This window comes from Paramormyrops kingsleyae, chromosome 3 (genome assembly GCF_048594095.1).
Source record: "Paramormyrops kingsleyae isolate MSU_618 chromosome 3, PKINGS_0.4, whole genome shotgun sequence".
NCBI lineage: Eukaryota > Metazoa > Chordata > Actinopteri > Osteoglossiformes > Mormyridae > Paramormyrops > Paramormyrops kingsleyae.
This window is the reverse complement of record NC_132799.1, coordinates 43,985,541-44,012,805: the sequence shown is the minus strand read 5'-3', so window position 1 is coordinate 44,012,805 and position 27,265 is coordinate 43,985,541. Positions and strand designations below refer to the sequence as shown.

The 27,265-nt window shown below is 44.2% G+C and overlaps 1 protein-coding gene across 1 annotated transcript; it reads left to right on the top strand.

The window, feature by feature from the left end:
• The first annotated feature begins 1,509 nt into the window (after positions 1 to 1,509).
• On the top strand, positions 1,510 to 3,046 carry LOC140588419 (uncharacterized). Its single transcript, XM_072710407.1, has 2 exons — positions 1,510 to 1,672; positions 2,270 to 3,046. Exons 1-2 carry the CDS (start codon positions 1,579 to 1,581, stop codon positions 3,043 to 3,045), a joined length of 870 nt encoding a protein of 289 aa, XP_072566508.1. The 5' UTR covers positions 1,510 to 1,578; the 3' UTR covers position 3,046.
• Positions 3,047 to 27,265: the final 24,219 nt, after the last annotated feature.

Below are 27,265 nucleotides of genomic sequence, written 5' to 3'. Positions count from 1 at the left end.
GTTCAAGTTTTCTTAAAACTACTGAAACAAATAAATGGCTGCCCTACAGTTCCGCTGTTTTGTTTGTCACCCTGAATTATGTCCTTCATAGTGTGGAAAAAACCGAAGGCTGAGGAATGTTACGTAACACAGCTAGAATGCAATATCTCTCTCTGGTGTAATTCACTGTGTGGTCTTAAGTGTGGTGTCTTCTTCATAACACTCCCTAACTCTTGTATTCATGACCATGAGATAGGGTGGGCTGCTTTTCTTCCTTGCTTTGGCTAGTATTCCTCCCTTTCCTCCCCAGCCTTGGTTGGTGGTTCAGGCAGCATCACCTTGTTTTAGTAGACCCAGGTGCCATACATTTTGAAAGTAGGCTCAAGTGCACAAAATGTTCTAGCAGAAGTCTTAGACAAACTCTGAATTACAAAGTAATCTGACTCCTTCTGAAGCTGTGAGAAATTGTTCATCTGTATTTGCTGCATTGTCACTTGTTGATCTGCGTGTGCCCTGCTCCAGCAGTAAAGGGGAGATCGCGTGCAGAGCTGGTTTTCTGTAGGTCTGAGTAAAAATAAAATATCCTCTTCATACAGGAACCAAGTCTATGGCTGGAAATTTCTGCAACAGAGCCATTTAGTTATTTCTAGAAAAACATATAGAGCCAATGAAGGAACCTGATGTCATAGTAACACAGGTCACTGTCCGTGGTGCTGAATTCTCTACTAGATGGGCTTGTGCTGAATGAATAGGACAGCTGGCCAACGTGTCTGTGTGCTTCCACTGACTGGCACCGTGACAACGAGGGGGAAAAATTCATACAGTAAATTAGTTAACAATAATTAGTAATCACGTATAGTTCTCATTTATCATGATGTAAAATTCAAAAACCATTTCTGACTATTAATCTGCACATTTTAATAATTTAATTAATATTACCTAATTTGTTTATCATTTTCTGCAATCACTGTGCGTTAAAGCAAGTTTTAAAACTAGCTGTGAAATTGTTGATGCTGTTGTTGATCTGAATGTTGCTGACGGAGCCTTAGGATACGTCTTCATACAGATGAGTGAGGGGATGGATGCACTATTCTATGGAGGCCTCTGAAGAGAAAAAATGATCCCAATTTTATATTGAGAGGGATGGTTAATTCCATTTTAATGCAGACTGCGTTAAAAGTCCCTGTTCTGCCGTTGATCTTTTGCATGCATGCTATCATGTATTAGTTTACTCTGTATTTTGATCACGTCAAACTAAAGAATTTTTGGTCGTATTTTTGTTCCTAATTTTGAAGTAATTGTAAAATAAAAATGTTGTTCTTTTCCGCCGCCATGCTTCGTCTTACTTGTGAAGGTTATGCTTGCATTGAACTTGCTTTGTAGACAGTAAGATCGTGCCGGCATTAATTCTCCACTGTGTGGTAATTTTGAGAAATTGCGCACGTTTCTTATCCCGTCAGAATCGGTAAAACTAACGCCATGCGAATGTGTCTTAGCGCAGAGTTTAGAATATTTACGGTTTCCGGTCAATGAAGGCAGTTTGAAATAAAACAAAAACGTTTAAACTTTCTGGATGCGCAAACTCTCGCTCTTGGCAAGATGGTGCAGATAGTTGAGATAAAGGATAATAAAGGTTATTCGATGAGAATTCGAATCCATCACTCCTTAAACATGGAGAACATGGATCCAGAAGGTATTAATGATTATAATGATTAAATGATAATAAAGTTGTAGCTCCTGGTATGTGACAAACGAAATGAACGGCCAAGTCTGCATTGGCCTAATGCTTGTTAGTTTTGAGGTAAAGCTGATAAGTAACACATTTGGTTTTCGAGGTAAAATAACCGACCGGTTGAATAATTCAACTTTTATCTACAGAAATGAATGTATTTAGAACTGCAAACGGATACATTGGAAGCGGAGTTTTAAAATGAGAAAATGTAACGATGTGATAGGAAATGCCGTTCGTTATACTCCCCTTCTGTCTCCCATTCTTGCTCATCTTGTTTAAATAATAAGAAAATGAAAAGCAAGATCACTGTTAGTGACAAAAGTGCAGGACTAAATGTGTTTCATTTAATATTTATTCATTTGGATATGTGTGAGAGTAAGCGTATGCATGGATGTTGTCTTCTGGTTTAGCTTTCTTAGCTTTATCAGTAATTCACATTATTTCATTTATCTGACAATCTGAAGCCCATGGACTCATTTTAAACGGATTTTGTAGTAGAGTATTTATCCAGTTATTGTCATGTTCTTATATATCTCTCTGTGTTCCATTTTGTCCCAGTTCATGAGTTTTTGGAGGACAAGTTCATCTCCATTCTGGTCGTGAACTTCGAGAGGAGCCCACTGACCATGGAGAACTTGCAGTCTCTGGCCCTCAGTGTCCCTTCATTTTATTGGCGGCTCACTGGGGAGGAGCTGGATCCCAGCCTATTGCACGTAGCACCTGCACGACTGCAAGTGGTACATCATGGTACAGAGACTGGTGTCCAGCATGGGGATGGAGAATCACCAGCTGAGGAGGATGACCATTACGGACAGGAGCTGCCATCATCCAGCTCTATAAGGGAGGCTTCCCCTGCAGCTCCAGCATCCACGACTGAGGATGCTAATGGGCTTCCTGAGGCTCTCCCCTTGGCCTGGGGTGAAGATGAGCCCTCATCTCCATCCTTATCTGTGCCTTCTGACACTCAACCTGGAAGTCAGATTGAGCCAGAACATGCTGAGCCCTCCAGCTCCACCTTCTGGATCCCTGTGGGCCCTAACAGCACATGGCAGCAGCTTGAGATCGAAGGCCGCAACTACCTGCGGAAGCTGGATGAGCTCAGCATCCCCGAGGGACTCTGGGGCATTACGGACTACGGTGATGACCACACCGTGCTCATGTCCGTGCATGTCTCCGTGCATGTGAGCAGTTCTCTGCGAACATGGGGCGTGAGGCAGGAGCAGAGGCCTCCTCAGAGGCCCGCTGGCACCAGTCAGAGGAAGCGCAAGGCCGAGCCCGACGACACCAGCGGCTCAAGTTCTCCTCCACCGCACAAGAGGCCCATGCGCTTCTGACTGGATTCCATGTTTTTACGCTGTAAGTTACATTTTTATTTCAACATAATTAGAAGATCCCGCAGGAAAATATTAGTCAGTTACTTAATAAATGACCAAAAAGTAGTTGAATAGGACAGCTGGCCAACGTGTCTGTGTGCTTTCACTGACTGGCACCCTGACATATAATGATTTTTAACAACGAGGGGGAAAAATTCATACAGTAAATTAGTTAACAATAATTAGTAATCAAGTATAGTTCTCATTTATCATAATGTAAAATTCAATAACCTTTTCTGACTATTAATCTGCACAATTTAATAATTTAATTAATATTACCTAATTTGTTTATCATTTTCTGCAATCACTGTGCGTTTAAGCAAGTTTTAAAACTAGCTGTGAAATTGTTGATGCTGTTGTTGATCTGAATGTTGCTGACAGAGCCTTAGGATACGTCTCTATACACATGAGTGAGGGGATGGATGCACTATTCTATGGAGGCCTCTGAAGAGAAAAAAATTATCCCAATTTTATATTGAGAGGGATGGTTAATTCCTTTTTAATGCAGACAACGTTAAAAGTCCCTGTTCTGCCGTTGATCTTTTGCATGCATGCTATCATGTATTAGTTTACTCTGTATTTTGATCACATGTCAAACTAAAGATTTTTTGGTCGTATTTTTGTTCCTAATTTTGAAGTAATTGTAAAATAAAAATGTTGTTCTTTTCCGCCGCCATGCTTCGTCTTACTTGTGAAGGTTATACTTGCATTGAACTTGCTTTGTAGACAGTAAGATCCTGCCGGCATTAATTCTCCACTGTGTGGTAATTTTGAGAAATTGCGCACGTTTCTTATCCCGTCAGAATCGGTAAAACTAACGCCATGCGAATGTGTCTTAGCGCAGAGCTTAAAATATTTACGGTTTCCGGTCAATGAAGGCAGTTTGAAATAAAACAAAAACGGTTAAACTTTCTGGATGCGCAAACTCTCGCTCTTGGCAAAATGGTGCAGATAGTTGAGATAAAGGACTGTTACTCGATGAGATTTCGAATCCATCACTCCTTAAACGTGGAGAACATGGATCCAGAAGGTATTAATGATTATAGTGATTAAATGATAATAAAGTTGTAGCTCCCGGTATGTGACAGACGAAATGAACGGCCAAGTCTGCATTGGCCTAATGCTTGTTAGTCTTGAGGTAAAGCTGATAAGTAACACCTTTGGTTTTCGAGGTAAAATAACCGACCTGTTGAAAAATTCAACTTTTATCTACAGAAACGAATGTATTTTGAACTGCAAACGGATACATTGGAAGCAGAGTTTTAAAATGAGAAAATGTAACGATGTGATAGGAAATGCCGTTCGTTATACTCCCCTACTGTCTCCCATTCTTGCTCATCTTGTTTAAATAATAAGAAAATGAAAAGCAAGATCACTGTTAGTGACAAAAGTGCAGGACTAAATGTGTTTCATTTAATATTTATTCATTTGGATATGTGTGAGAGTAAGCGTATGCATGGATGTTGTCTTCTGGTTTAGCTTTCTTAGCTTTATCGGTAATTCACATTATTTCATTTATCTGACAATCTGAAGCCCATGGACTCATTTTAAACTGATTTTGTAGTAGAGTATTTATCCAGTTATTGTCATGTTCTTATATATCTCTCTGTGTTCCATTTTGTCCCAGTTCATGAGTTTGTGGAGGACAAGTTCATCTCCATTCTGGTCGTGAACTTCGAGAGGAGCCCACTGACCATGGAGAACTTGCAGTCTCTGGTCCTCAGTGTCCCTTCATTTTATTAGTTGGATCCCAGCCTATTGCACGTAGCAACTGCACGGCTGCAAGTGGTACATCATGGTACAGAGACTGGTGTCCAGCATGGGGATGGAGAATCACCAGCTGAGGAGGATGACCATTACGGACAGGAGCTGCCATCACCCAGCTCTAGAAGGGAGGCTTTCCCTGCAGCTCCAGCATCCACGACTGAGGATGCTAATGGGCTTCCTGAGGCTCTCCCCTTGGCCTGGGGTGAAGATGAGCCCTCATCTCCATCCTTATCTGTGGCTTCTGACACTCAACCTGGAAGTCAGATTGAGCCAGAACATGCTGAGCCCTCCAGCTCCACCTTCTGGATCCCTGTGGGCCCTAACAGCACGTGGCAGCAGCTTGAGATCGAAGGCCGCAACTACCTGCGGAAGCTGGATGAGCTCAGCATCCCCGAGGGACTCTGGGGCATTACGGACTACGGTGATGACCACACCGTGCTCATGTCCGTGCATGTCTCCGTGCATGTGAGCAGTTCTCTGCGAACATGGGGCGTGAGGCAGGAGGAGAGGCCTCCTCAGAGGCCCGCTGGCACCAGTCAGAGGAAGCGCAAGGCCGAGCCCGACGACACCAGCGGCTCAAGTTCTCCTCCACCGCACAAGAGGCCCATGCGCTTCTGACTGGATTCCATGTTTTTACGCTGTAAGTTACATTTTTATTTCAACATAATTAGAAGATCCCGCAGGAAAATATTAGTCAGTTACTTAATAAATGACCAAAAAGTAGTTGAATAGGACAGCTGGCCAACGTGTCTGTGTGCTTTCACTGACTGGCACCCTGACATATAATGATTTTTAACAACGAGGGGGAAAAATTCATACAGTAAATTAGTTAACAATAATTAGTAATCAAGTATAGTTCTCATTTATCATAATGTAAAATTCAATAACCTTTTCTGACTATTAATCTGCACAATTTAATAATTTAATTAATATTACCTAATTTGTTTATCATTTTCTGCAATCACTGTGCGTTTAAGCAAGTTTTAAAACTAGCTGTGAAATTGTTGATGCTGTTGTTGATCTGAATGTTGCTGACAGAGCCTTAGGATACGTCTCTATACACATGAGTGAGGGGATGGATGCACTATTCTATGGAGGCCTCTGAAGAGAAAAAAATTATCCCAATTTTATATTGAGAGGGATGGTTAATTCCTTTTTAATGCAGACAACGTTAAAAGTCCCTGTTCTGCCGTTGATCTTTTGCATGCATGCTATCATGTATTAGTTTACTCTGTATTTTGATCACATGTCAAACTAAAGAATTTTTGGTCGTATTTTTGTTCCTAATTTTGAAGTAATTGTAAAATAAAAATGTTGTTCTTTTCCGCCGCCATGCTTCGTCTTACTTGTGAAGGTTATACTTGCATTGAACTTGCTTTGTAGACAGTAAGATCCTGCCGGCATTAATTCTCCACTGTGTGGTCATTTTGAGAAATTGCGCACGTTTCTTATCCCGTCAGAATCGGTAAAACTAACGCCATGCGAATGTGTCTTAGCACAGAGTTTAAAATATTTACGGTTTCCGGTCAATGAAGGCAGTTTGAAATAAAACAAAAACGGTTAAACTTTCTGGATGCGCAAACTCTCGCTCTTGGCAAAATGGTGCAGATAGTTGAGATAAAGGACTGTTACTCGATGAGATTTCGAATCCATCACTCCTTAAACGTGGAGAACATGGATCCAGAAGGTATTAATGATTATAGTGATTAAATGATAATAAAGTTGTAGCTCCCGGTATGTGACAGACGAAATGAACGGCCAAGTCTGCATTGGCCTAATGCTTGTTAGTCTTGAGGTAAAGCTGATAAGTAACACCTTTGGTTTTCGAGGTAAAATAACCGACCTGTTGAAAAATTCAACTTTTATCTACAGAAACGAATGTATTTTGAACTGCAAACGTATACATTGGAAGCAGAGTTTTAAAATGAGAAAATGTAACGATGTGATAGGAAATGCCATTCGTTATACTCCCCTTCTGTCTCCCATTCTTGCTCATCTTGTTTAAATAATAAGAAAATGAAAAGCAAGATCACTGTTAGTGACAAAAGTGCAGGACTAAATGTGTTTCATTTAATATTTATTCATTTGGATATGTGTGAGAGTAAGCGTATGCATGGATGTTGTCTTCTGGTTTAGCTTTCTTAGCTTTATCGGTAATTCACATTATTTCATTTATCTGACAATCTGAAGCCCATGGACTCATTTTAAACTGATTTTGTAGTAGAGTATTTATCCAGTTATTGTCATGTTCTTATATATCTCTCTGTGTTCCATTTTGTCCCAGTTCATGAGTTTGTGGAGGACAAGTTCATCTCCATTCTGGTCGTGAACTTCGAGAGGAGCCCACTGACCATGGAGAACTTGCAGTCTCTGGTCCTCAGTGTCCCTTCATTTTATTAGTTGGATCCCAGCCTATTGCACGTAGCAACTGCACGGCTGCAAGTGGTACATCATGGTACAGAGACTGGTGTCCAGCATGGGGATGGAGAATCACCAGCTGAGGAGGATGACCATTACGGACAGGAGCTGCCATCACCCAGCTCTAGAAGGGAGGCTTCCCCTGCAGCTCCAGCATCCACGACTGAGGATGCTAATGGACTTCCTGAGGCTCTCCCCTTGGCCTGGGGTGAAGATGAGCCCTCATCTCCATCCTTATCTGTGGCTTCTGACACTCAACCTGGAAGTCAGATTGAGCCAGAACATGCTGAGCCCTCCAGCTCCACCTTCTGGATCCCTGTGGGCCCTAACAGCACGTGGCAGCAGCTTGAGATCGAAGTCCGCAACTAACTGCGGATGCTGGATGAGCTCAGCATCCCCGAGGGACTCTGGGGCATTACGGACTACGGTGATGACCACACCGTGCTCATGTCCGTGCATGTCTCCGTGCATGTGAGCAGTTCTCTGCGAACATGGGGCGTGAGGCAGGAGGAGAGGCCTCCTCAGAGGCCCGCTGGCACCAGTCAGAGGAAGCGCAAGGCCGAGCCCGACGACACCAGCGGCTCAAGTTCTCCTCCACCGCACAAGAGGCCCATGCGCTTCTGACTGGATTCCATGTTTTTACGCTGTAAGTTACATTTTTATTTCAACATAATTAGAAGATCCCGCAGGAAAATATTAGTCAGTTACTTAATAAATGACCAAAAAGTAGTTGAATAGGACAGCTGGCCAACGTGTCTGTGTGCTTCCACTGACTGGCACCCTGACATATAATGATTTTTAACAACGAGGGGGAAAAATTCATACAGTAAATTAGTTAACAATAATTAGTAATCACGTATAGTTCTCATTTATCATAATGTAAAATTCAATAACCTTTTCTGTCTATTAATCTGCACAATTTAATAATTTAATTAATATTACCTAATTTGTTTATCATTTTCTGCAATCACTGTGCGTTTAAGCAAGTTTTAAAACTAGCTGTGAAATTGTTGATGCTGTTGTTGATCTGAATGTTGCTGACAGAGCCTTAGGATACGTCTCTATACACATGAGTGAGGGGATGGATGCACTATTCTATGGAGGCCTCTGAAGAGAAAAAAATTATCCCATTTTTATATTGAGAGGGATGGTTAATTCCTTTTTAATGCAGACAACGTTAAAAGTCCCTGTTCTGCCGTTGATCTTTTGCATGCATGCTATCATGTATTAGTTTACTCTGTATTTTGATCACGTCAAACTAAAGAATTTTTGGTCGTATTTTTGTTCCTAATTTTGAAGTAATTGTAAAATAAAAATGTTGTTCTTTTCCGCCGCCATGCTTCGTCTTACTTGTGAAGGTTACTTGCATTGAACTTGCTTTGTAGACAGTAAGATCCTGCCGGCATTAATTCTCCACTGTGTGGTAATTTTGAGAAATTGCGCACGTTTCTTATCCCGTCAGAATCAGTAAAACTAACGCCATGCGAATGTGTCTTAGCGCAGAGTTTAAAATATTTACGGTTTCCGGTCAATGAAGGCAGTTTGAAATAAAACAAAAACGGTTAAACTTTCTGGATGCGCAAACTCTCGCTCTTGGCAAAATGGTGCAGATAGTTGAGATAAAGGACTGTTACTCGATGAGATTTCGAATCCATCACTCCTTAAACGTGGAGAACATGGATCCAGAAGGTATTAATGATTATAGTGATTAAATGATAATAAAGTTGTAGCTCCCGGTATGTGACAGACGAAATGAACGGCCAAGTCTGCATTGGCCTAATGCTTGTTAGTCTTGAGGTAAAGCTGATAAGTAACACCTTTGGTTTTCGAGGTAAAATAACCGACCTGTTGAAAAATTCAACTTTTATCTACAGAAACGAATGTATTTTGAACTGCAAACGGATACATTGGAAGCAGAGTTTTAAAATGAGAAAATGTAACGATGTGATAGGAAATGCCATTCGTTATACTCCCCTTCTGTCTCCCATTCTTGCTCATCTTGTTTAAATAATAAGAAAATGAAAAGCAAGATCACTGTTAGTGACAAAAGTGCAGGACTAAATGTGTTTCATTTAATATTTATTCATTTGGATATGTGTGAGAGTAAGCGTATGCATGGATGTTGTCTTCTGGTTTAGCTTTCTTAGCTTTATCGGTAATTCACATTATTTCATTTATCTGACAATCTGAAGCCCATGGACTCATTTTAAACTGATTTTGTAGTAGAGTATTTATCCAGTTATTGTCATGTTCTTATGTATCTCTCTGTGTTCCATTTTGTCCCAGTTCATGAGTTTGTGGAGGACAAGTTCATCTCCATTCTGGTCGTGAACTTCGAGAGGAGCCCACTGACCATGGAGAACTTGCTGTCTCTGGCCCTCAGTGTCCCTTCATTTTATTAGTTGGATCCCAGCCTATTGCACGTAGCAACTGCACGGCTGCAAGTGGTACATCATGGTACAGAGACTGGTGTCCAGCATGGGGATGGAGAATCACCAGCTGAGGAGGATGACCATTACGGACAGGAGCTGCCATCACCCAGCTCTAGAAGGGAGGCTTTCCCTGCAGCTCCAGCATCCACGACTGAGGATGCTAATGGTCTTCCTGAGGCTCTCCCCTTGGCCTGGGGTGAAGATGAGCCCTCATCTCCATCCTTATCTGTGGCTTCTGACACTCAACCTGGAAGTCAGATTGAGCCAGAACATGCTGAGCCCTCCAGCTCCACCTTCTGGATCCCTGTGGGCCCTAACAGCACGTGGCAGCAGCTTGAGATCGAAGGCCGCAACTACCTGCGGAAGCTGGATGAGCTCAGCATCCCCGAGGGACTCTGGGGCATTACGGACTACGGTGATGACCACACCGTGCTCATGTCCGTGCATGTCTCCGTGCATGTGAGCAGTTCTCTGCGAACATGGGGCGTGAGGCAGGAGGAGAGGCCTCCTCAGAGGCCCGCTGGCACCAGTCAGAGGAAGCGCAAGGCCGAGCCCGACGACACCAGCGGCTCAAGTTCTCCTCCACCGCACAAGAGGCCCATGCGCTTCTGACTGGATTCCATGTTTTTACGCTGTAAGTTACATTTTTATTTCAACATAATTAGAAGATCCCGCAGGAAAATATTAGTCAGTTACTTAATAAATGACCAAAAAGTAGTTGCTGCAGTATATATTCCATAAATTTACTGCAGTTTTATGAGTCCTTATAAAGTAATAACTGTAAGCGTTCTTTAAGTATGAAAGAGTTTAGTACACCTGCAGCGGACGGGCACGTGTCCCCATAATTATAACTTTAGGTTACATTTCTGCATGACTTAGTATTCAGTAAGTACCAGGTAGTGTTGGGTGGTACTCACGTCTCGTATTTACCATTTATATCAGTCTTCAAAGTCTTTAGATAATTAAGGTTGGTCTTGGTTGTTTTCTTGCCTGGAGAAACAGACTTTTGATGCCATGACGCCACAGCAGCACAACAGCTGTCAGTACGGTGGAGGTAAGAGTTTGAAACGTTCATCAGCCTCTCAGCCACGCATCTCGCCTGGATACGGGATTCAGCTTTTATTCTTCTGTATTACTCCCTAAATCCCTCACTCTGCACAATCTCTATACCGTTTGCTTTATAGGAGGGAGGAGCAGCACAAATGCAGCTGACAGACGTAAAGCCATGTGCTGGCAGCAGATGCTTCGCACCCCTTAATAGCGGATCTGTTGCTGGTAAGACTGTCTGTGCTGCCTGGCATCTCAGTAACCAGGTGAAACTCCCCAGGCAAGGTAAGGATCATATTGTGTTGAGTTTGTGAGTTTCCTGTGTGTAAAGACAGTTTTAGGGTCAGTATGGAGCCTGGCACAGGCATGAGCTGGGGAGACGTGACCAAAGACTCATTCACAGTCTGCACTGTTACTCTTGTGTGTCTTTTCATTCAAATCTCTTTCCCCACAGTGTCCATCATAAGAACATAAGAACATAAGAACATAAGAACTATACAAACGAGAGGAGGCCATTCGGCCCATCGAGCTCGCTTGGGGAGAACTTAACTAATAGCTCAGAGTTGTTAAAATCTTATCTAGCTCTGATTTAAAGGAACCCAAGGATTCAGCTTGCACTACGTTATCAGGAAGACTATTCCATACTCTGACTACACGCTGTGTAAAGAAGTGCTTCCTTAAATCCAGTTTGAAATGTTCTCCCGCTAATTTCCACCTATGGCCACGAGTTCTTGTATTGGAACTAATGCTGAAGTAACTATTCGGTTGAACAGCATCCAAACCTGTTAGAATCTTATAGACCTGGATCATGTCCCCCCTCAGTCTCCTTTGCTTGAGGCTGAACAGATTTAGCTCAAATAACCTTTCCTCGTATGACATTCCTCTAAGACCAGGAATCATTCTTGTGGCCCTACGCTGCACCTTTTCTAAGGCCGCTATGTCCTTTTTAAGATATGGTGACCAAACCTGTACACAATATTCTAGGTGAGGTCTCACCAAGGAATTGTATAATCTTAGCATTACCTCCCTTGACTTAAACTCCACACACCTGGAGATGTACCCCAACATCCTATTGGCCTTTTTTATTTCATCTTGAGCAGCACCGGCTGTGATTTAGCATGAAGGATGCCTGTTCAGTTTTCCACCTGAACAAGTGCCCTCTGGACCCAGGTGTGCACTACATGAGCACTTTATGTTCCTGACTCCTTATCAGCGTTTACATTTACATTCTCAGCCAGTATTTAATCTGTAAAGTTCCACTCGGTGAGATTTATACAGACACGAATAAAGAGCACAGTCAAAGGATGTTTTTGCTTCTGCCTCATTTAACAGGCTATTCCCAATTTCCCTCTGGGTCTGTGTTTTCACCTCTTGAATGCTGGGATTTGTAGGCCCCGAGGTGCTGCCAGCGAGGGTGAGAGGGTTCAGAGATGGAGGAAGCCAGGGTGTTGCTGCAGTCCAGCAGTCAGAGCCACATTAACGCAGGTACACCCCCTCAGTATGTGTCTTGTATGCATATCAGATCTGGCTGAACATAGTCCTCCAAAGCTGTAGTGTAATCCTGGTCAACCTCTGGGGTTAGTTGCTCTGTTGGCCTGTGGAAAAATGGGTACTCTTAATGTATTCTGTGTGTTTTGCAGGAATATTTCCAGGCACTCTACACCAACCTGGCTCACCTGGACAATAAAATCTGTTATATCAGGCTGCTGCTTGTGGACTACAGCTGAGCCTTCAACAGAATCATTCCATGCTGGCTCACGGCTAAGCTCCTGAACTTGGGGTCAGCTCTTCACCATGTACTGTAACTGGATTCTGGACTTTCTCACCGGCAGACTCCCAACAAGTGTGCATTGGTGGGAAGAACTCTTCCTCCATCATCACCAACACGGGCAACCCCGCAGGGCAGTGTGCTGAGCCCCCTGCTCTACTCCATCTTCACCCACGACTGCGTAACCAAGTTTCGCTCCAACTCCATCTTGAAGCTGCTGACGACACCACCGTCATTGGTCTGATCTGCAACGATGATGAGGAGGTCAGAGATCCTGAAGGATGCTGTCGAGATAACAACCTCACCGTCAACGTTAGCAAAACCAAGTAGCTGATCCTGGACTTTGACAAGCAGGTGACTCTCCAAAGTCCTAGCTACATCGCAGAGGATGGTGTGGAGCAGATCAACAGGGTCAAGTTCCTCGGGCACACAGCTTCCAAGACATCGTCTTCACACACTGTCTGACATGACACTAACATTTCCTCACACTGCCACTATTACCTCATGCTGTACCGTTGCTGTGTCTGTCTATGTTGTTTCCATTACTTTAATTTTATTTATATTGTTTTATCACTGGTGCTCTCTGTTTATACTGTTGACGTTAGGGCTGCCACTACCGACTATTGTTTTTTTTTGTTTTTTGTTTTTTTTCTCTCATCAGCAGCGAGTTACAGCAGCTCTGTCCTGTTTATTGTTTTGTTTGGCGTGTTTTAATGTTTATTTTTTTGCTTTTTGTTTTTCTCTCATTTTTTTAAAACCTTCATGGGGTGAGGGACCACGTGACGCTCAGTGGTGCATGGCGGCGTTTTAGTCTCGCTCCCCAAGTCCTACCGCCGGTTTCCCGTTTTTTTGAATGTCTATCAGGCACTTTTATTTTGGTTTACTTTGCTGAACTCATCCGCATAACTTTACTGCTATTATGGATCACTCTGGGCGCAGAACACCTCCTCAATCTTCGACCGCAAGTCCGGCGAAGAAAGCACAAAACCATGTGCGGGCATGTTGCGTCAGCGCTTGGCTGTTCTGGTTTGCAGGTTAAAAGAGTTTGTTAAGGAGCAGATCGAGTCTCTCCATACAAACCTGCCGTCCTCCTTCCAGAGGAATTTTACAGATCTGAGGGCTGATGTCGGCGATCTGAAGGTGGAGCAGCAAAAGCTCGGTAAATCTTTTGAGTAAATCTTTTGAGTAAATCTTTTGAGTTGTTTCAAGGCCAAGTCCAGAAACACGAAATTGAACTGGGGTTCAATTTCGAAGTTGGTCTCCTTCGTAATAAGCTTGCCGAGCAAGAGGATAGGGAGCGGAGAAATAATATCAGGATCGTCGGGGTTCCGGAAGACGTGGAGAAGGGCAACTTACTGCGGTTTTTGGATCTTCAGTGGACGAAGTGGTTTCCGGGTCTTGCCAACTTCAGTCCCGAAGTGATGAGGGCTCATCGGCTGTCTGCCGGCAGTGGCGATGGTTTGCGCCCGCGCCCCATTGTTCTGAATCTCCTACGCTACACCGAACGGCAGATTATACTGCAGGAGGCTCGGAGATCGCCGGTTCGTTTCGAGGGACGAAAAATCCTTTTTTTCGCCGATTACAGCGCCCAGACGGCCCGAGCTCGCAAGGCTATGTCCCCCGTTCTGAAGAAGGCTCGGGAAGCTGGTGTTCCTGCTTTTCTGTTGTACCCGACTAAAGTTCGCCTTTCTTTTGCGGGTAACCAGTGGTTTTTTACCGACCCAGAAGAAGCTCTTCAGGCAATCGGCGCTTTCACCTCCACCGGGTCCTGGCCAATTTAATATGCCTATTCGGTCTGCTTTGTTGTTTGCCTGTTATAATATTGCGGTCACACTGTGCGTGTGGAGTATATAAATCGGGTGCTTTTCTGTTAACGATTTTGTGTCTGTTCTATAGTTGATTTTGCTTTGTAGTTTACGCCGGGGGTGGCCGGCGGGCTTGAGTATTCACGCATGCCTTATCCCCTGCGTGTCACGCGCTGGCTTTTGGCCCCGCGCTGTTATGGGGGGGAGGGGGGTGTTTTGTGGTTATTTTGCCTTGGGGTTCGCGCCCTTCGGCTCATTGGATGATGGTGTTCTGTCTTATGGGGTGTTAGGGGTTTGTATTACTGGAGCTTATTTGTTTATGGGTTGTCTGTTTTCACTAATTCCTTCTCTAACGATGTGCTACTCTATTGACGTCTCCCTCTTTGTCTCTCTCTCTCCAGTATTGTGCTGTGGATCTATGTCTTTTATAGCTGCTGATGGCTAACTTAGTTATGGCTACCTGGAACGTGAGGACGCTTTCGACCCCTCAGAAGCACTCTAGTGTCACAGACATTTTGTTTAGAAATAGGGTGGACATTGCTTTTTTGCAGGAGACACATTTGGAGTGCATTGGTGCATTTGGACCAAGCGCATGAGGCTCGTATCGCCAGGGTGCGGGCCGAACGCAATGGTTTACTTTTGCGTAAGGCTGAATTTCTTGTACATCGCACTAGGACACGGTATTACACTAGTGGAGCTAAGCCTGGTAAGTTGTTGGCGCTTAGGCTCCGCCAGTGTGACACTTTTCAAGTGTAAAATTCAAGGATGGAGCTGTAACCACCAACCCTTCTGAAATTAATGACCGTTTTCTTGATTTCTATAAGGATCTCTACTTATCCGACAGCCCTCCATCTCAGACAGCCCTGGACTCGCCTTTTTCCCTGGCTTCTCTCCCTATACTTGCTCAGCAGGATGCCTTACTACTGGAAGCCCCCATTACATTTTGTGAGCTCACTGAGGCCCTTAAGTCATTTTCTAAGAATAAAGCTCCTGGGATGGATGGTATTCAAGCTGAGGTGCTGCTCACCTTCTGGGCACAGTTAGCCTCCCCTCTGTTTCGTATGCTGTCCTCCGCCATACGCTCCTCTCAGCTCCACCCCGCTTTAAATTCTGTGATAATCTCTTTGCTTTTAAAACAGGGCAAAGATTCTGCTGATTGTTCCAGCTACCGTCCCCTATCTTTAATGAACTCTGATGTTAAGCTATTGGCTAAGGTGTTGGCTCGCCGCCTTCAGTTAATGATAGCTAAGATTGTACATCCCGATCAGACTGGTTTTATTTCAGCTCGCTACGCAGCCGACAATATGCGTCGTCTTCTGCATATTGTTAAAAATGATTATTCTCCCACTGCTCTTTTCTCATTGGATGCCGAGAAGGCCTTTGACAGGCTTAATTGGAGTTTCCTCTGGGAAATTTTTTTTTTGCCCCGCTTAAATTTCTTAAGTGCTATGCTTCCTTTGCCGCCCCCTCTACCACTTTTTGAAAGATGTCCGGTCGACAGTAAAGTCCTTTCTCTGGAATGCCCGCAAGCCTCGCATAAGGTACTCCTTTCTTACTCTTTCTAGAGATGATGGGGGTCTCGCTCTACCGGAATATGAATGGTACCACTGGTCCTTTGTTCTCCGTTCGGTCTGGCACTGGCTTCAGCCTCCCCCATCACCGCCTTCCTGGTTTCCAATAGAGGAGAATCTGGCGCGTCCGCATCAGCTGCAACATCTCCCTTTTCTCTCCCTGAAAGCTAAGGCAGCTAAACCTGTGCTAGGCTCAATTGTGTCTTATGCTGTGCAGATTTTCCATCGGGTCGAGAAGCGCACTGGCTCTGTCCCTGTCTGGCACTCAAATACACCAGTATTTCTTAATAGAGCGCTTAACATTGGTGGTCAGCCCATCACAAACTCCCGGTGGATCTCGTCCGGAATCCGTGTTTTGGGTGATCTATTTGATGACTCTGGCCTCCTCACGTTCCAGGCTCTCAGCTCTAAATTTCCTATCCCTCCTTCTTCCTTCTTTTTCTTTCTACAACTGCGATCTGTCTTCAGAACATGTGGGATTTCCTTCTCTGCTCCTTTGCCTATTCACCCCTTTTGCAAATTTGTGGCTTCCCTGTCCAAATCTAATAGACCAGTCTCCACGCTGGACATGTTTTTGCGTAATGCTGGTCAGGTTATTCCACCTGTTGCCCGTAAATGGGGTGATATCTCTTCTCCTTCTCCATTGTGCTGGCGCACCATTTTTAAAAATATTAAGCGGGCTTCTAGAAATCCCAATCACCAGCACGTTCAGTTTAGTTTTGTGCACAGGATGTACTGTACTCCACGATTGCGCTTCGCTATGGCTCTCGATCCTGATACCCTTTGTAAATTGTGCCCACTTAGAGCCCTTGGTATGTTCTGGGAATGTCCACCTGTGGCCGCTCTTTGGTATGCGGTCTCCTCCTTTCTTTCTGATCTGCTGGATGTGACTGTCCCTTGTTCTCCTCAATCTCTGTTACTCTTAGAGTTCTCTCTCCTTTCTTTTTCCCCTTCTCAGCAACAGACGATTTCTTGATCCTCTGTCGCTGCAAAGCTTCTGTTGGTCTCAAGGTGGAAAGACCCGAGTCGTTGCACTTTCATAGTCTGGAGGGCTTCCCTTTACAATCTGATCATGTTGGAGCTGTCTGCTGCTTGAATAAATGGTGCCTCAGACGTTACTATCAACAATTGGGAGCGTAATGCTTCACTTGTACTACAGTACATTGAGGAGAGCACATCACCTATTGTGTCTGGTTAATTTCTTATGTTCTTATGTTCTGGTACGGTTATGTAGATATGCTATATGGCAATATATTTGGTGTGTGTGTTGTGTATCTATGTGGATGTCTGGGGGTGTGCATGCATTTGCATTTATAGGTGTATGTGTTTTATTTATTATTGCTGTATGTATATTACTGTATATGTATATAGATGTATATTCTTTTGTTTCCTTTAATGTCTTGCTCCGGTGGGGGGGGTTTGGTTCTGGTGTTTTTTTTGTTTTGTATGTTGAACAGTTTTTGATGTGTCACTTTTTTGTGCATTGTAGTAAAACCCAATAAAAAATTGGTTGCAAAAAAAAAACCAGAATGATCATTTAAAAAAAACAAAACCTTTATGAGGTTGTGCAAAGAGGGGTACGACTTTCATCACGTTTGCACTTCTCTACATCATTTTTGGCCAATTTTTTGAGTCTTAATGGCGGTGTCATCTGAGAACTTGTTTTTATAAAATGCATATTATGTTTAAAAAAATTCCAGCTTTACGGTTTCAGGACAGAACAGCCACTCTGTTATGATGAACATTACGGTATTTTGAGTGTTATTAGTTGTGGCGCCCCTTACTGTACACTGACTACGCCACCCCTTGCGATTCACTACCTACTGAGTGTGCCAGAGCAAGGGAACAATGCTCTAATAAGAAGTACAGATGCAGGTTTTACAGAAATATAAAAGTACAACCTTTAACAACAAATATTCTTGATTGGTCACCAATTAAATAGGTCACTACCTTGATGTTGGGGAAGGGACAGTAAACACACAAAAAGGGGAAGATGAAAAAAAGAAAACAAATCACCAAGACATTGGGACAGAGGCCTATTGAACCAAGGGCGGGTAGACACACTGGTGGGAAGCTAGGGTTTCTATACCACACGTGACTGTGCAAACCCACTTATCCTAATATACACTTCAATCCAATACCCTGCAACCCTCACAGTACTCAGGTACCTTAAGTGACCATTGAAAGTCTTGCAGTTCAGGACTCGGTAGGACCACAGCAGGGGCTGACCCTGACACACACTGAATAAAGCAACACTTAACTCCCAATTGGGTAGTATACAAAACAGTTTAAAACAGCCGGGGCAAACAATACATGCAACAGGTTACCCCAGACTGCAGTGTAATGTTCTGAAACAAACAATACAACATGGACACGGTAAAAATGCAAACAGGCCAATCATAATATCCTGACATGACAAAGACATGTACAGGATTAACAACACATACCTGTCCCAGTATTAGCAGGATACGCCAGAAGTTAAGCTTGGAGATTCATCAGTCCCAGCATGGTCATAGCTACCAGCGTCCACGCTGATTACACGCCAACTCGGAAGTCTTAAGTAGTTCTAACAGCGCCTGCTGTTAAAACCGGAAACGGGTGGAGTCATATTTTCATCTTCATGACTCCCGCCGACTGTGGCAAGGAATATATACAATCACGGACTATAAGAATAAACACGCCGTTGCGTTGAGCACTGACGCTGTGTTCGCCGACGAGCTGAACGCGTTCTTCGCACGGTTTGAGATAAACAGCTCTCACCGCGGAGACAACAACAGTCTGATCTCGGTGAGCGAGGACAGCAGCGCGGCTCTGGTTAGCCTGGCAGAGCGCGATGTGCGCCGGGCTCTGAAGCAGGTGAGCATCAGAAAAGCAGCGGGACCAGACGGGATTTCAGGATGAGTCCTGCGATGCTGCGCTGATCAGCTGACTGGTGTTTTCACTAAGATCTTCAATGAGTCCCTAGCTCTGTCTATTGTGCCAACGTGTTTTAAACGGTCCACCACAGTTCCCGTCCCGAAGCACAACAAGCCCTCCAGCCTGAATGACTACCGCCCGGTAGCCCTAACATCTCTGGCCATGAAGGTGTTTGAAAGGCTGGTAAAGAACTTAATCTGTTCATCCATCCCAAATTCCATAGACCCATTACAGTTCGCCTACCGCCCAAACAGATCCACTGAGGCGTTACCTGCAAGATCGCTATTTTTCTTTATGCTGCAATTGTTTTCATTATTACTTTGTTTAACTTGACACATCACATCTTTAAATTCTCATCCTTGCATTAGAATATAGACCAGTTAATACTGATGGTATCTCATCCTGTGTCATATGTTTTAAAATGACTACACACTGAATATTGAACTGAAGCTTGACATAAAAAAATTAAATCGCAAATCAAATCGTAATCGCAATTTCTGTCAGAAAAATGGCGATTCGATATTTTCCCCAAATCGTGCAGCCCTAGTTGGCACCACGTCCTGGGTTATTCCCTGCTTTGTGCCCATAGCTTTCAGGATAGTCTCCAGACCCCCTGTGACCCTGCACAGGAAGTTGACCATCCCCGGCCAGCCCCCAGAGTTCTGTGGAAGTTAAAAACACTTTAGTCAAACAACAGACTAACCAAATCTCAGGCTGGAGTAAGCTTCAAAAAAGGAGCTGGTCATTACCTGAACAGAAGGGGAACATAAGAAGGAGACTAGAGCTCAGCTGACAACATACAGTATATCTCTCTCGTTCCTTGCTGATGATGGGAGGTCACTGAGACGAGGTGAGACAAGTAAATAGAAAGTCAGCTGGCTCCTGCTGACACCCAACAGTGTGACACAAAACGGGTGGCATTGCCGAAGACCTCACAGCTAAATATGGAAAGAGGAGAAATATTTTTAAAATGTAAATAAAATGTGGAGCACCTATAATACAAGCACAGCTATTAGGTGCTAATGATCCAGTTCACACCCAAGATGCCTAAGTTTGATCAGGTCAATCCTGCTACAATGATGTAACATGGACCGGCAGGCGTAATGTACTCACTGTCTGCAGTATGAACAACATGGTCCCACACAGACAGGTGACCCCATAGAAGCGCCTCTCCAGGTTAACAAATACCTTCACTCAGATACTTATGCTCAAATGCTGTTCGCTGTCAGACTCTGCAACAAAGTCCTTGCAGCTGACCCCACACACATAGACTAACAAACACACACATCCAATACACCATGGTAGTTTCTATGTGCAATATTAGTTCTTGTCAATCCCTGTCACTCCATTGCGTGCCTGTCCATATAGATATATCCAGTGTTGTACATATATTTATATATCCACTCTGTACAAATATTTATATATCCACTCTGTACATAATATACATACACTCTATTTATACATACATATATTTATCTGTTTACATATACACACATATATATATAAATATTTTTCAATATGCTCATCCAAATTTATGTTTCCAGATTGTTTGTATAGTGCACTTTTTATACTGTACTGTTGGTACAGTTTTTATTCTATTATTTTTAATTTTGCTACTCTTGTCTTGCACTGTCCACTTTTCTGCCGTGACGATGCAATTTTCCACTTGTGGGACTAATAAAGACAAATTTGCTGCGATCTCTGACATTTGGACATGCTTCACTAAGAACTGTGCTGAGAGTTTCACTCCAGGAGAACACATGACCATAGATGAACGGCTGTTCCCTACCAAGGTTCCTTGTCCATTCAAGCAGTATATCGTATCCAAGCCGGACAAATTTGGGATCAAGTTCTGGATGGCCGCAGATTTGGAGACCGAATATGTCTGCAATGCATCCCCTTACTTCGGAAAGGACCCCAGTCGTCAGAAGTGGGAGAGGCTGGCAGAGAACGTGGTCATGAATCTGATGGAGCCATTTTTGGATGATGAGAGAAATGTCACAACGGACAATTTCTTCACCTCACTGGCACTGTCACACAGACTGCTTCAGCGCAAAACAACGCTACTGGGCACGGTGAATAAAGTTCGGCATGAACTTCCTCCACTTGCAAAGGACACTGCACAGCGGGAGGAATTCTCCACGTCAGTGCTTTGCAAAGCCTAGCTAAGCTCAAAATAAATAAATCACAGGGCCCTGATGGCATCTTACCTATAGTTTTAAAAGAGATGAGGGATATTATTTGCCGACCTTTAACTTTAATATTCCAGAAATCGTTATCTGCGGGTGTGGTACCTTCTGATTGGAAGCATGCCAACATAACGCCCATATTCAAAAAAGGGGATAGAAGTAATCCAGCAAACTATAGGCCAATCAGTTTAACTAGCATTACTGGAAAAATAATGGAAGCTATAATTCAAGTGAAAATGGTAGATTACCTAGATGCAAATAACATTATAAAGGATAGCCAACATGGATTTAGGAGAGGTAGATCCTGCTTAATGAATCTACTTGAGTTCTTTGAGGAAGCTACAAGTGAAATTGATCACAAAAAGGCCTATGATGTGATTTACTTAGATTTCCAGAAGGCCTTTGATGTTGTCCCCCACAAACGGCTCTTGCTAAAGCTTAAAGCTGCAGGGATTTTAGGAACTGTGGCAGTTTGGATCAAAAACTGGCTAACTGACAGGAAGCAGCGAGTAGTTATTAGAGGCACAATGTCACAGTGGGCCTCCGTTCATAGTGGGGTACCGCAGGGTTCAATTTTAGGACCACTATTGTTCCTAATTTACATTAATGATATTGACACAAATACATACAGTAAATTGGTTAAATTTGCAGACGACACCAAGGTGGGCGGTGTAGCAGATACTGATCTAGCAGCAGAGAGGCTTCAAAGGGATCTGGATTTAATTAGCGAATGGGCTGATACTTGGCAGATGAAATTTAACACAGATAAATGTAAGGTAATCCATGCAGGGAGCAGAAATATAAAGTACAGATATTTTATGGGTTCCACTGAAATAAAGGTAGCTGATTACGAGAAAGATCTAGGTATGTATGTTGATGCTTCCATGTCCCACTCTCGCCAGTGTGGGGAAGCAATAAAAAAGGCCAATAGAATGTTGGGTTATATCTCTAGGTGTGTGGAGTTTATGTCAAGGGAGGTGATATTACACTTATATAATTCCTTGGTAAGACCCCACCTAGAATACTGTGTGCAGGTTTGGTCACCATACCTCAAGAAGGACATTGCTGCTTTAGAAAAGGTGCAACGAAGAGCTACGAGAATGATTCCTGGTCTTAGAGGAATGTCTTATGAGGAGAGGTTAGCGGAACTGAATCTGTTTAGCCTTGAGCAAAGGAGACTAAGGGGGGATATGATTCAGGTCTATAAGATTCTAACGGGTCTGGATGCTGTTCAGCCAAATTACTATTTCAATATTAGTCTAAATACTAGAACTCGTGGCCATAAGTGGAAATTAGCGGGAGAACATTTTAAAACAAATTTGAGGAAGCACTTCTTTACACAGCGTGTAGTTAGAGTATGGAATAGTCTTCCTGCTAGTGTAGTGGAAGCTAAAACCCTGGGTTTCTTTAAATCAGAGCTAGATAAGATTTTAACAACTCTGAGCTATTAGTTAAGTTCTCCCCAAACGAGCTTGATGGGCCGAATGGCCTCCTCTCGTTTGTAAATTTCTTATGTTCTTATGTTCATATGCGGGCAGTGTGGTGGCACAGCGGTTTCTGCTGCCGCCTCACAGTGAGAAGGTCCTGGGTTTGATCCCCAGGTTGAATGCCCGTTGAGGCTTTCTTTGTGGATCTTGCATGCTCTCCCCGTGTTCGTGTGGGTTAGGGCTAGTTAAGTCTTTGTTCCAAAAGGTCCAGTTGAATTCTGTACATTTTTTGGAAGCTGTGCAGTTGTTACCTAAGGTTATTCAGGTTATTTGTCACAAGTTGGAGACTAATTTGCTTACTGTATTTTTTCCATTTCAATAGGTAATGTGCTGAAATAATGAAAAAGCAAAATAAACTATCTTGCCACCTGATCTTTTTGTCTTTTTATGTGATACATATAGATAACTGGTCCTTCTAAAACCAGACAAGGCTTGTTTAGTTATAGCTTAAAAACCTTCAAATTACAGGTTAAATTAAATGTTTTACAGGATAAATTCAGTTTTCCTTTTTTTTCACAAAAATATTTAGTGATTTAACAACTTATTTTTACAGATAATCATTCAACCTTGAAAAATGTTATTAAACTTACTTAATGTGATAGAAAACTTACAAAACCTGTTGAAGTATTGTATTCCTATCAGTTAAAGTTACTGTATTTTAACAGATTTTAACCATCTTATCTGAAAATATTTTTCACCGTTAACAGGTTTTGTCTGGCACCCCTGCTGCCAGACTTTTGACTTATTTTACAGATTTTTTTACAGTGTGATAACACAGAGAGTTACCTAGAATAAAAGTCTGGACCTCTCAGTTTGGTGAGTAAAGAAAATCTCTTTTATTCCAGCAATTCCAACAAACGCTCCAGTCACACTCTGGCGCTCGGTACCAAGTACCCCGAGCACACAGAGCCACCATAAAGCATAACTCCCAATTCCCTATAAGGACTTCTAAGTCCTGATTGGTCACAAAACACAAACAAATGGAGCTCAAACGTAGCGCAGTGTTCAAAACAATCTCTTCTTGCCTAAAGCCTAAGACATAACAGACCAAATATGCCTCCCCTCCCGGGCCTACCAATGTCCAATTTTTCTTCTACACTCCCCCCTTTTGAACACGCGAGATCTGCGCTGTTCACAAATAATCAGAGTCCACGGTGTAGTAGTCCTCTGGACGAAAGCGCAACGGGCAGAAGCGGGCCGGTGGCGGTTGGATGGAACACGAGTCACCAGCGGTGTTGGTGTTGCTGCTGACATTGATGACGACCGGGGGCTGAGGTCCGTAGAGCCAGGCAGGAATGGGAGGATCATCCACGTATGGAAAAGAGGGAGCCCGCAGGAACATAAGAGATTTTGCCTGGGAAGACAGAACTAGCAATATGATTAGTAGCAACACTACAAGCAAAAGCAATATACTAAAAACTAATGGTTTAATCACCCCGGATAAACTAGTGAGGAGAACCAATTGTCCCAGCTGTACTCAAACAGGCCATGCTCTTCATGTATCTCAGACAGCTGTTTGTGCACTGCGTCCTCTAGATCCTGCACAGCCTGAGAGGAATCAGGGATGTACGTGCAACATTCTTTCCCCACTATAGCACAAACACCACCTTTCTCAGCTAATAGGAGATCCAATGCCTCACGGTTTTGCAGAGCTACCTGCTTCACTGTGGATAATTCACCTTTAATGGCCTTTACAGTGTCAAGTGTCTGACTGGTCACTTTTTCAACTGCAGTCTGCAGGGCAGCCACCTCTGTCTGAAGGTCTACTACACCAAGGGATGGAATAAACCCCAAACCATTGCTCAGTTCGACTAAGAGACCGTCTGCTCCGTGAATAGGCACGCAGTCAGCAGAGTAGCCATGACGGACAAAGAGCCGGAGCATGTTTGATTTAGGACTGCCATATCATGATTGGTGTACGGAATCCCGTAGATTCCACACAATTGTGACCCTCTCGGGGGCCAGTCTTGAAGGAACCACCAGGGTCGGACACGCGTCTGCAGTGGACCCGATGGACCCAGGCGTCGATTCCCTCCACTTTCACTGCGTGAGGGGTCACCATCAGGACCTGGTGTGGTCCCCTCCATCTCAGCGTGGTCCATCTCTTCCCTCTCAAGTCACGAACTAACACCCAGTTCCCTGGTTCGAGCGGTGTCACAGCTTGTAATGGGTTACCGTCCGCATTCCTCCAATTGGCACGAACCTGGTCCCAGGCTGCACCTATCGCTCACCGCAGACCTGTGAGATAAGTCAGAAAATCCCCATCCACGGTCTCCAGTGTAACATATCGTGAGGGAGACAAAACACGCATCGGCCTTCCTGCATCGACCCAGGGCAGGCCTGTCGTCTCTGAAATTTTGGCCAATTTCCGTTTCAGCGTTTGATTTGCCCTCTCCACCATCCCTCTAACCTGAGTTCGCCACAGCATGTTTTGGGACTGTGGGGGGAAACCCCATGACGACACGGGGAGACTGGGGCATAAACAGCCACCACACGGTCCTTGACAGAGACAAACCTATTATCAACGGCATGGACTCCAAGACAGTTGAAGGTCCATCTCTGCTGCAGCCTTCTTCCACCTTCACAGCCGTTGTTGTGATCCACCTGCAAGCCTGGACACAATCCTCCGCCTGCTCCGCTGTTGAGGTCTTTCTTGAGTCGCGCTTTGTCTGGCACCTCCCCCTCAACCTTACCGCCAAGGGTGACCCTACCAGGAGCGTGGCTCCAGACGGTATCGTTCTCGGGATCTTTGGCACACGCAAGCCTCCCCACCACGACAAGGTGGCGACTCTCCGGAGAAGACACACACAGGCACACAGACAGGTACACCGACAGGCACGCATGCACGCACACAGGCATGCATACAGGTACATACACAGTCAGGGACGCACGCAGACACACACAGACACACACAGGCACGCACGCACAATTGCACGCAGGCAGGCACGCATGCAGACAGGGACGCACGCACGCAAGCACACAGGCATGCACAGTTACACTTGCACACACACACACACAGGCATACATACAGGCATGCACACACATGCACAAAGGCACGGACACACAGACAGGCACGCACGCAGACACACACAGGCACGCACGCATACACACACAGGCACGCATGCAGACACATACAGGCACGCACGCACGTACAATTGCATGCAGGCAGGCACGCACACACGCAGGCACACAGACAGGTACAGACACACGCATGTACATGGGCATGCACAAGAAAACAGGCAAGCGCACACACACAGGCCCACACACACGCACGCACGCCCACAGGTACGCACACAGGCAGGCACGCACGCAAGCACACAGGCATGCACAGTTACACTTGCACGCGCACACACAGGCATACATACAGGTAGGTATGCACACACACCAGCATGCAAGCACGCACACCTAAGCTAGGTATCCTTAACCCAGGACTTCCAAACATAAGCAAAACAGTTACATTACCATTAGTTAGCATTATTATTAGTAAGATTCCCTTTACATTGCATAATAGATAAGAAATAAATGGATGTAGAGAAGAAACATGTTTACAATTTAAAGTATTTTAGAGATGCTGTAAGTATGAAGGTGAATGGTTCAATGGGGCAAATTCAAATAAGAGGCTGAGAAGGATGTTCAGCTTCAGCCACCGGCTCTCGTGGTTGGCAGTGGGCTCTAATTTTGCCGGTTCTTTCCTTTCTTCTGTTTCCCATGCCCTGCTTGCAGGGGCACCATCACCACATTGCCAATTGATGTGGACACCTTCACACTGCCTGCTTCTGGATCATTTACGTTGAGGTGTTCCACTGATAATTTATCCACTTTAGTTTCAGCAATGTCCCAATTAACAGCATTCAGCTGGAATTCACTGTCTGCAACTTCTATCTCTACATCCATAATTTCCAATTCAACTGCTGAATCAAAACCCCTCTCTGCAGTCTCCTCCAATTTCACTTCTCTAATCTGTACTTCTACTATTTCAAAATTAACATTACTTTGATCTAAATATTCAAGATCAAACTGGTAGAGGTCTACCAGTACAGCTCCTACCTTCAGCCTGTCTTGGTGGTCGTCTGCAGGCTTTATGGAGATTGTCCTTTTATTTAGCACAAAGGCCTCCAACCCATGTGCATCTAACCGCTTATCCCTCCCAGGCTGGTTGGTGGGTGCAGTTACTGGGAAGCACTCTTCTCCATCGCCCCAGCAGATGATCTCCTCCCACTTGTCCCAGGCTGTCCAATACACATCATCCGTCCAGCTAACTGCCTTGGCAATTGGCTTTCGGGTGTGTGACAAGATGGAACCATCAACCTGGTCAGAGGGTGATTCTGCTGGGGAGCACAGCTCTTCCTCTTCTCCCCAGTCAATCACCTCTCCCCACTCGTCCCAAGTCGCCCAGTACTGGTCGTCGCTCCAGCTGACAGCTTTAGCCATTCTTCTGATTCTGAATGAGGAAAAACAACATACAGGCAATGCAATGGAGCTGTCAGTCACTCCAGACACATAGAATACAGGTCTGCAGAGACCCACACCTTTGCAATCAACAGCCGCATTACTGCATAGGAAACTAGCTATCTTTCACATAGAATTTAAAAAAAAACAGAAGCCTGGGACAATTTAAATTTTATTTAATAGCAATATACCGATTTCAGTCACCAGACAAAGTTTACCAGTTTCGCTACACTGCCTTTATTTGTGGTTGTTGCAACACATCCGCCCTCTCCTGGTCTGGTGGAATATCACTGCTGTAGGCAGCACCGACCGCAACCATCCGCATCCGCAGC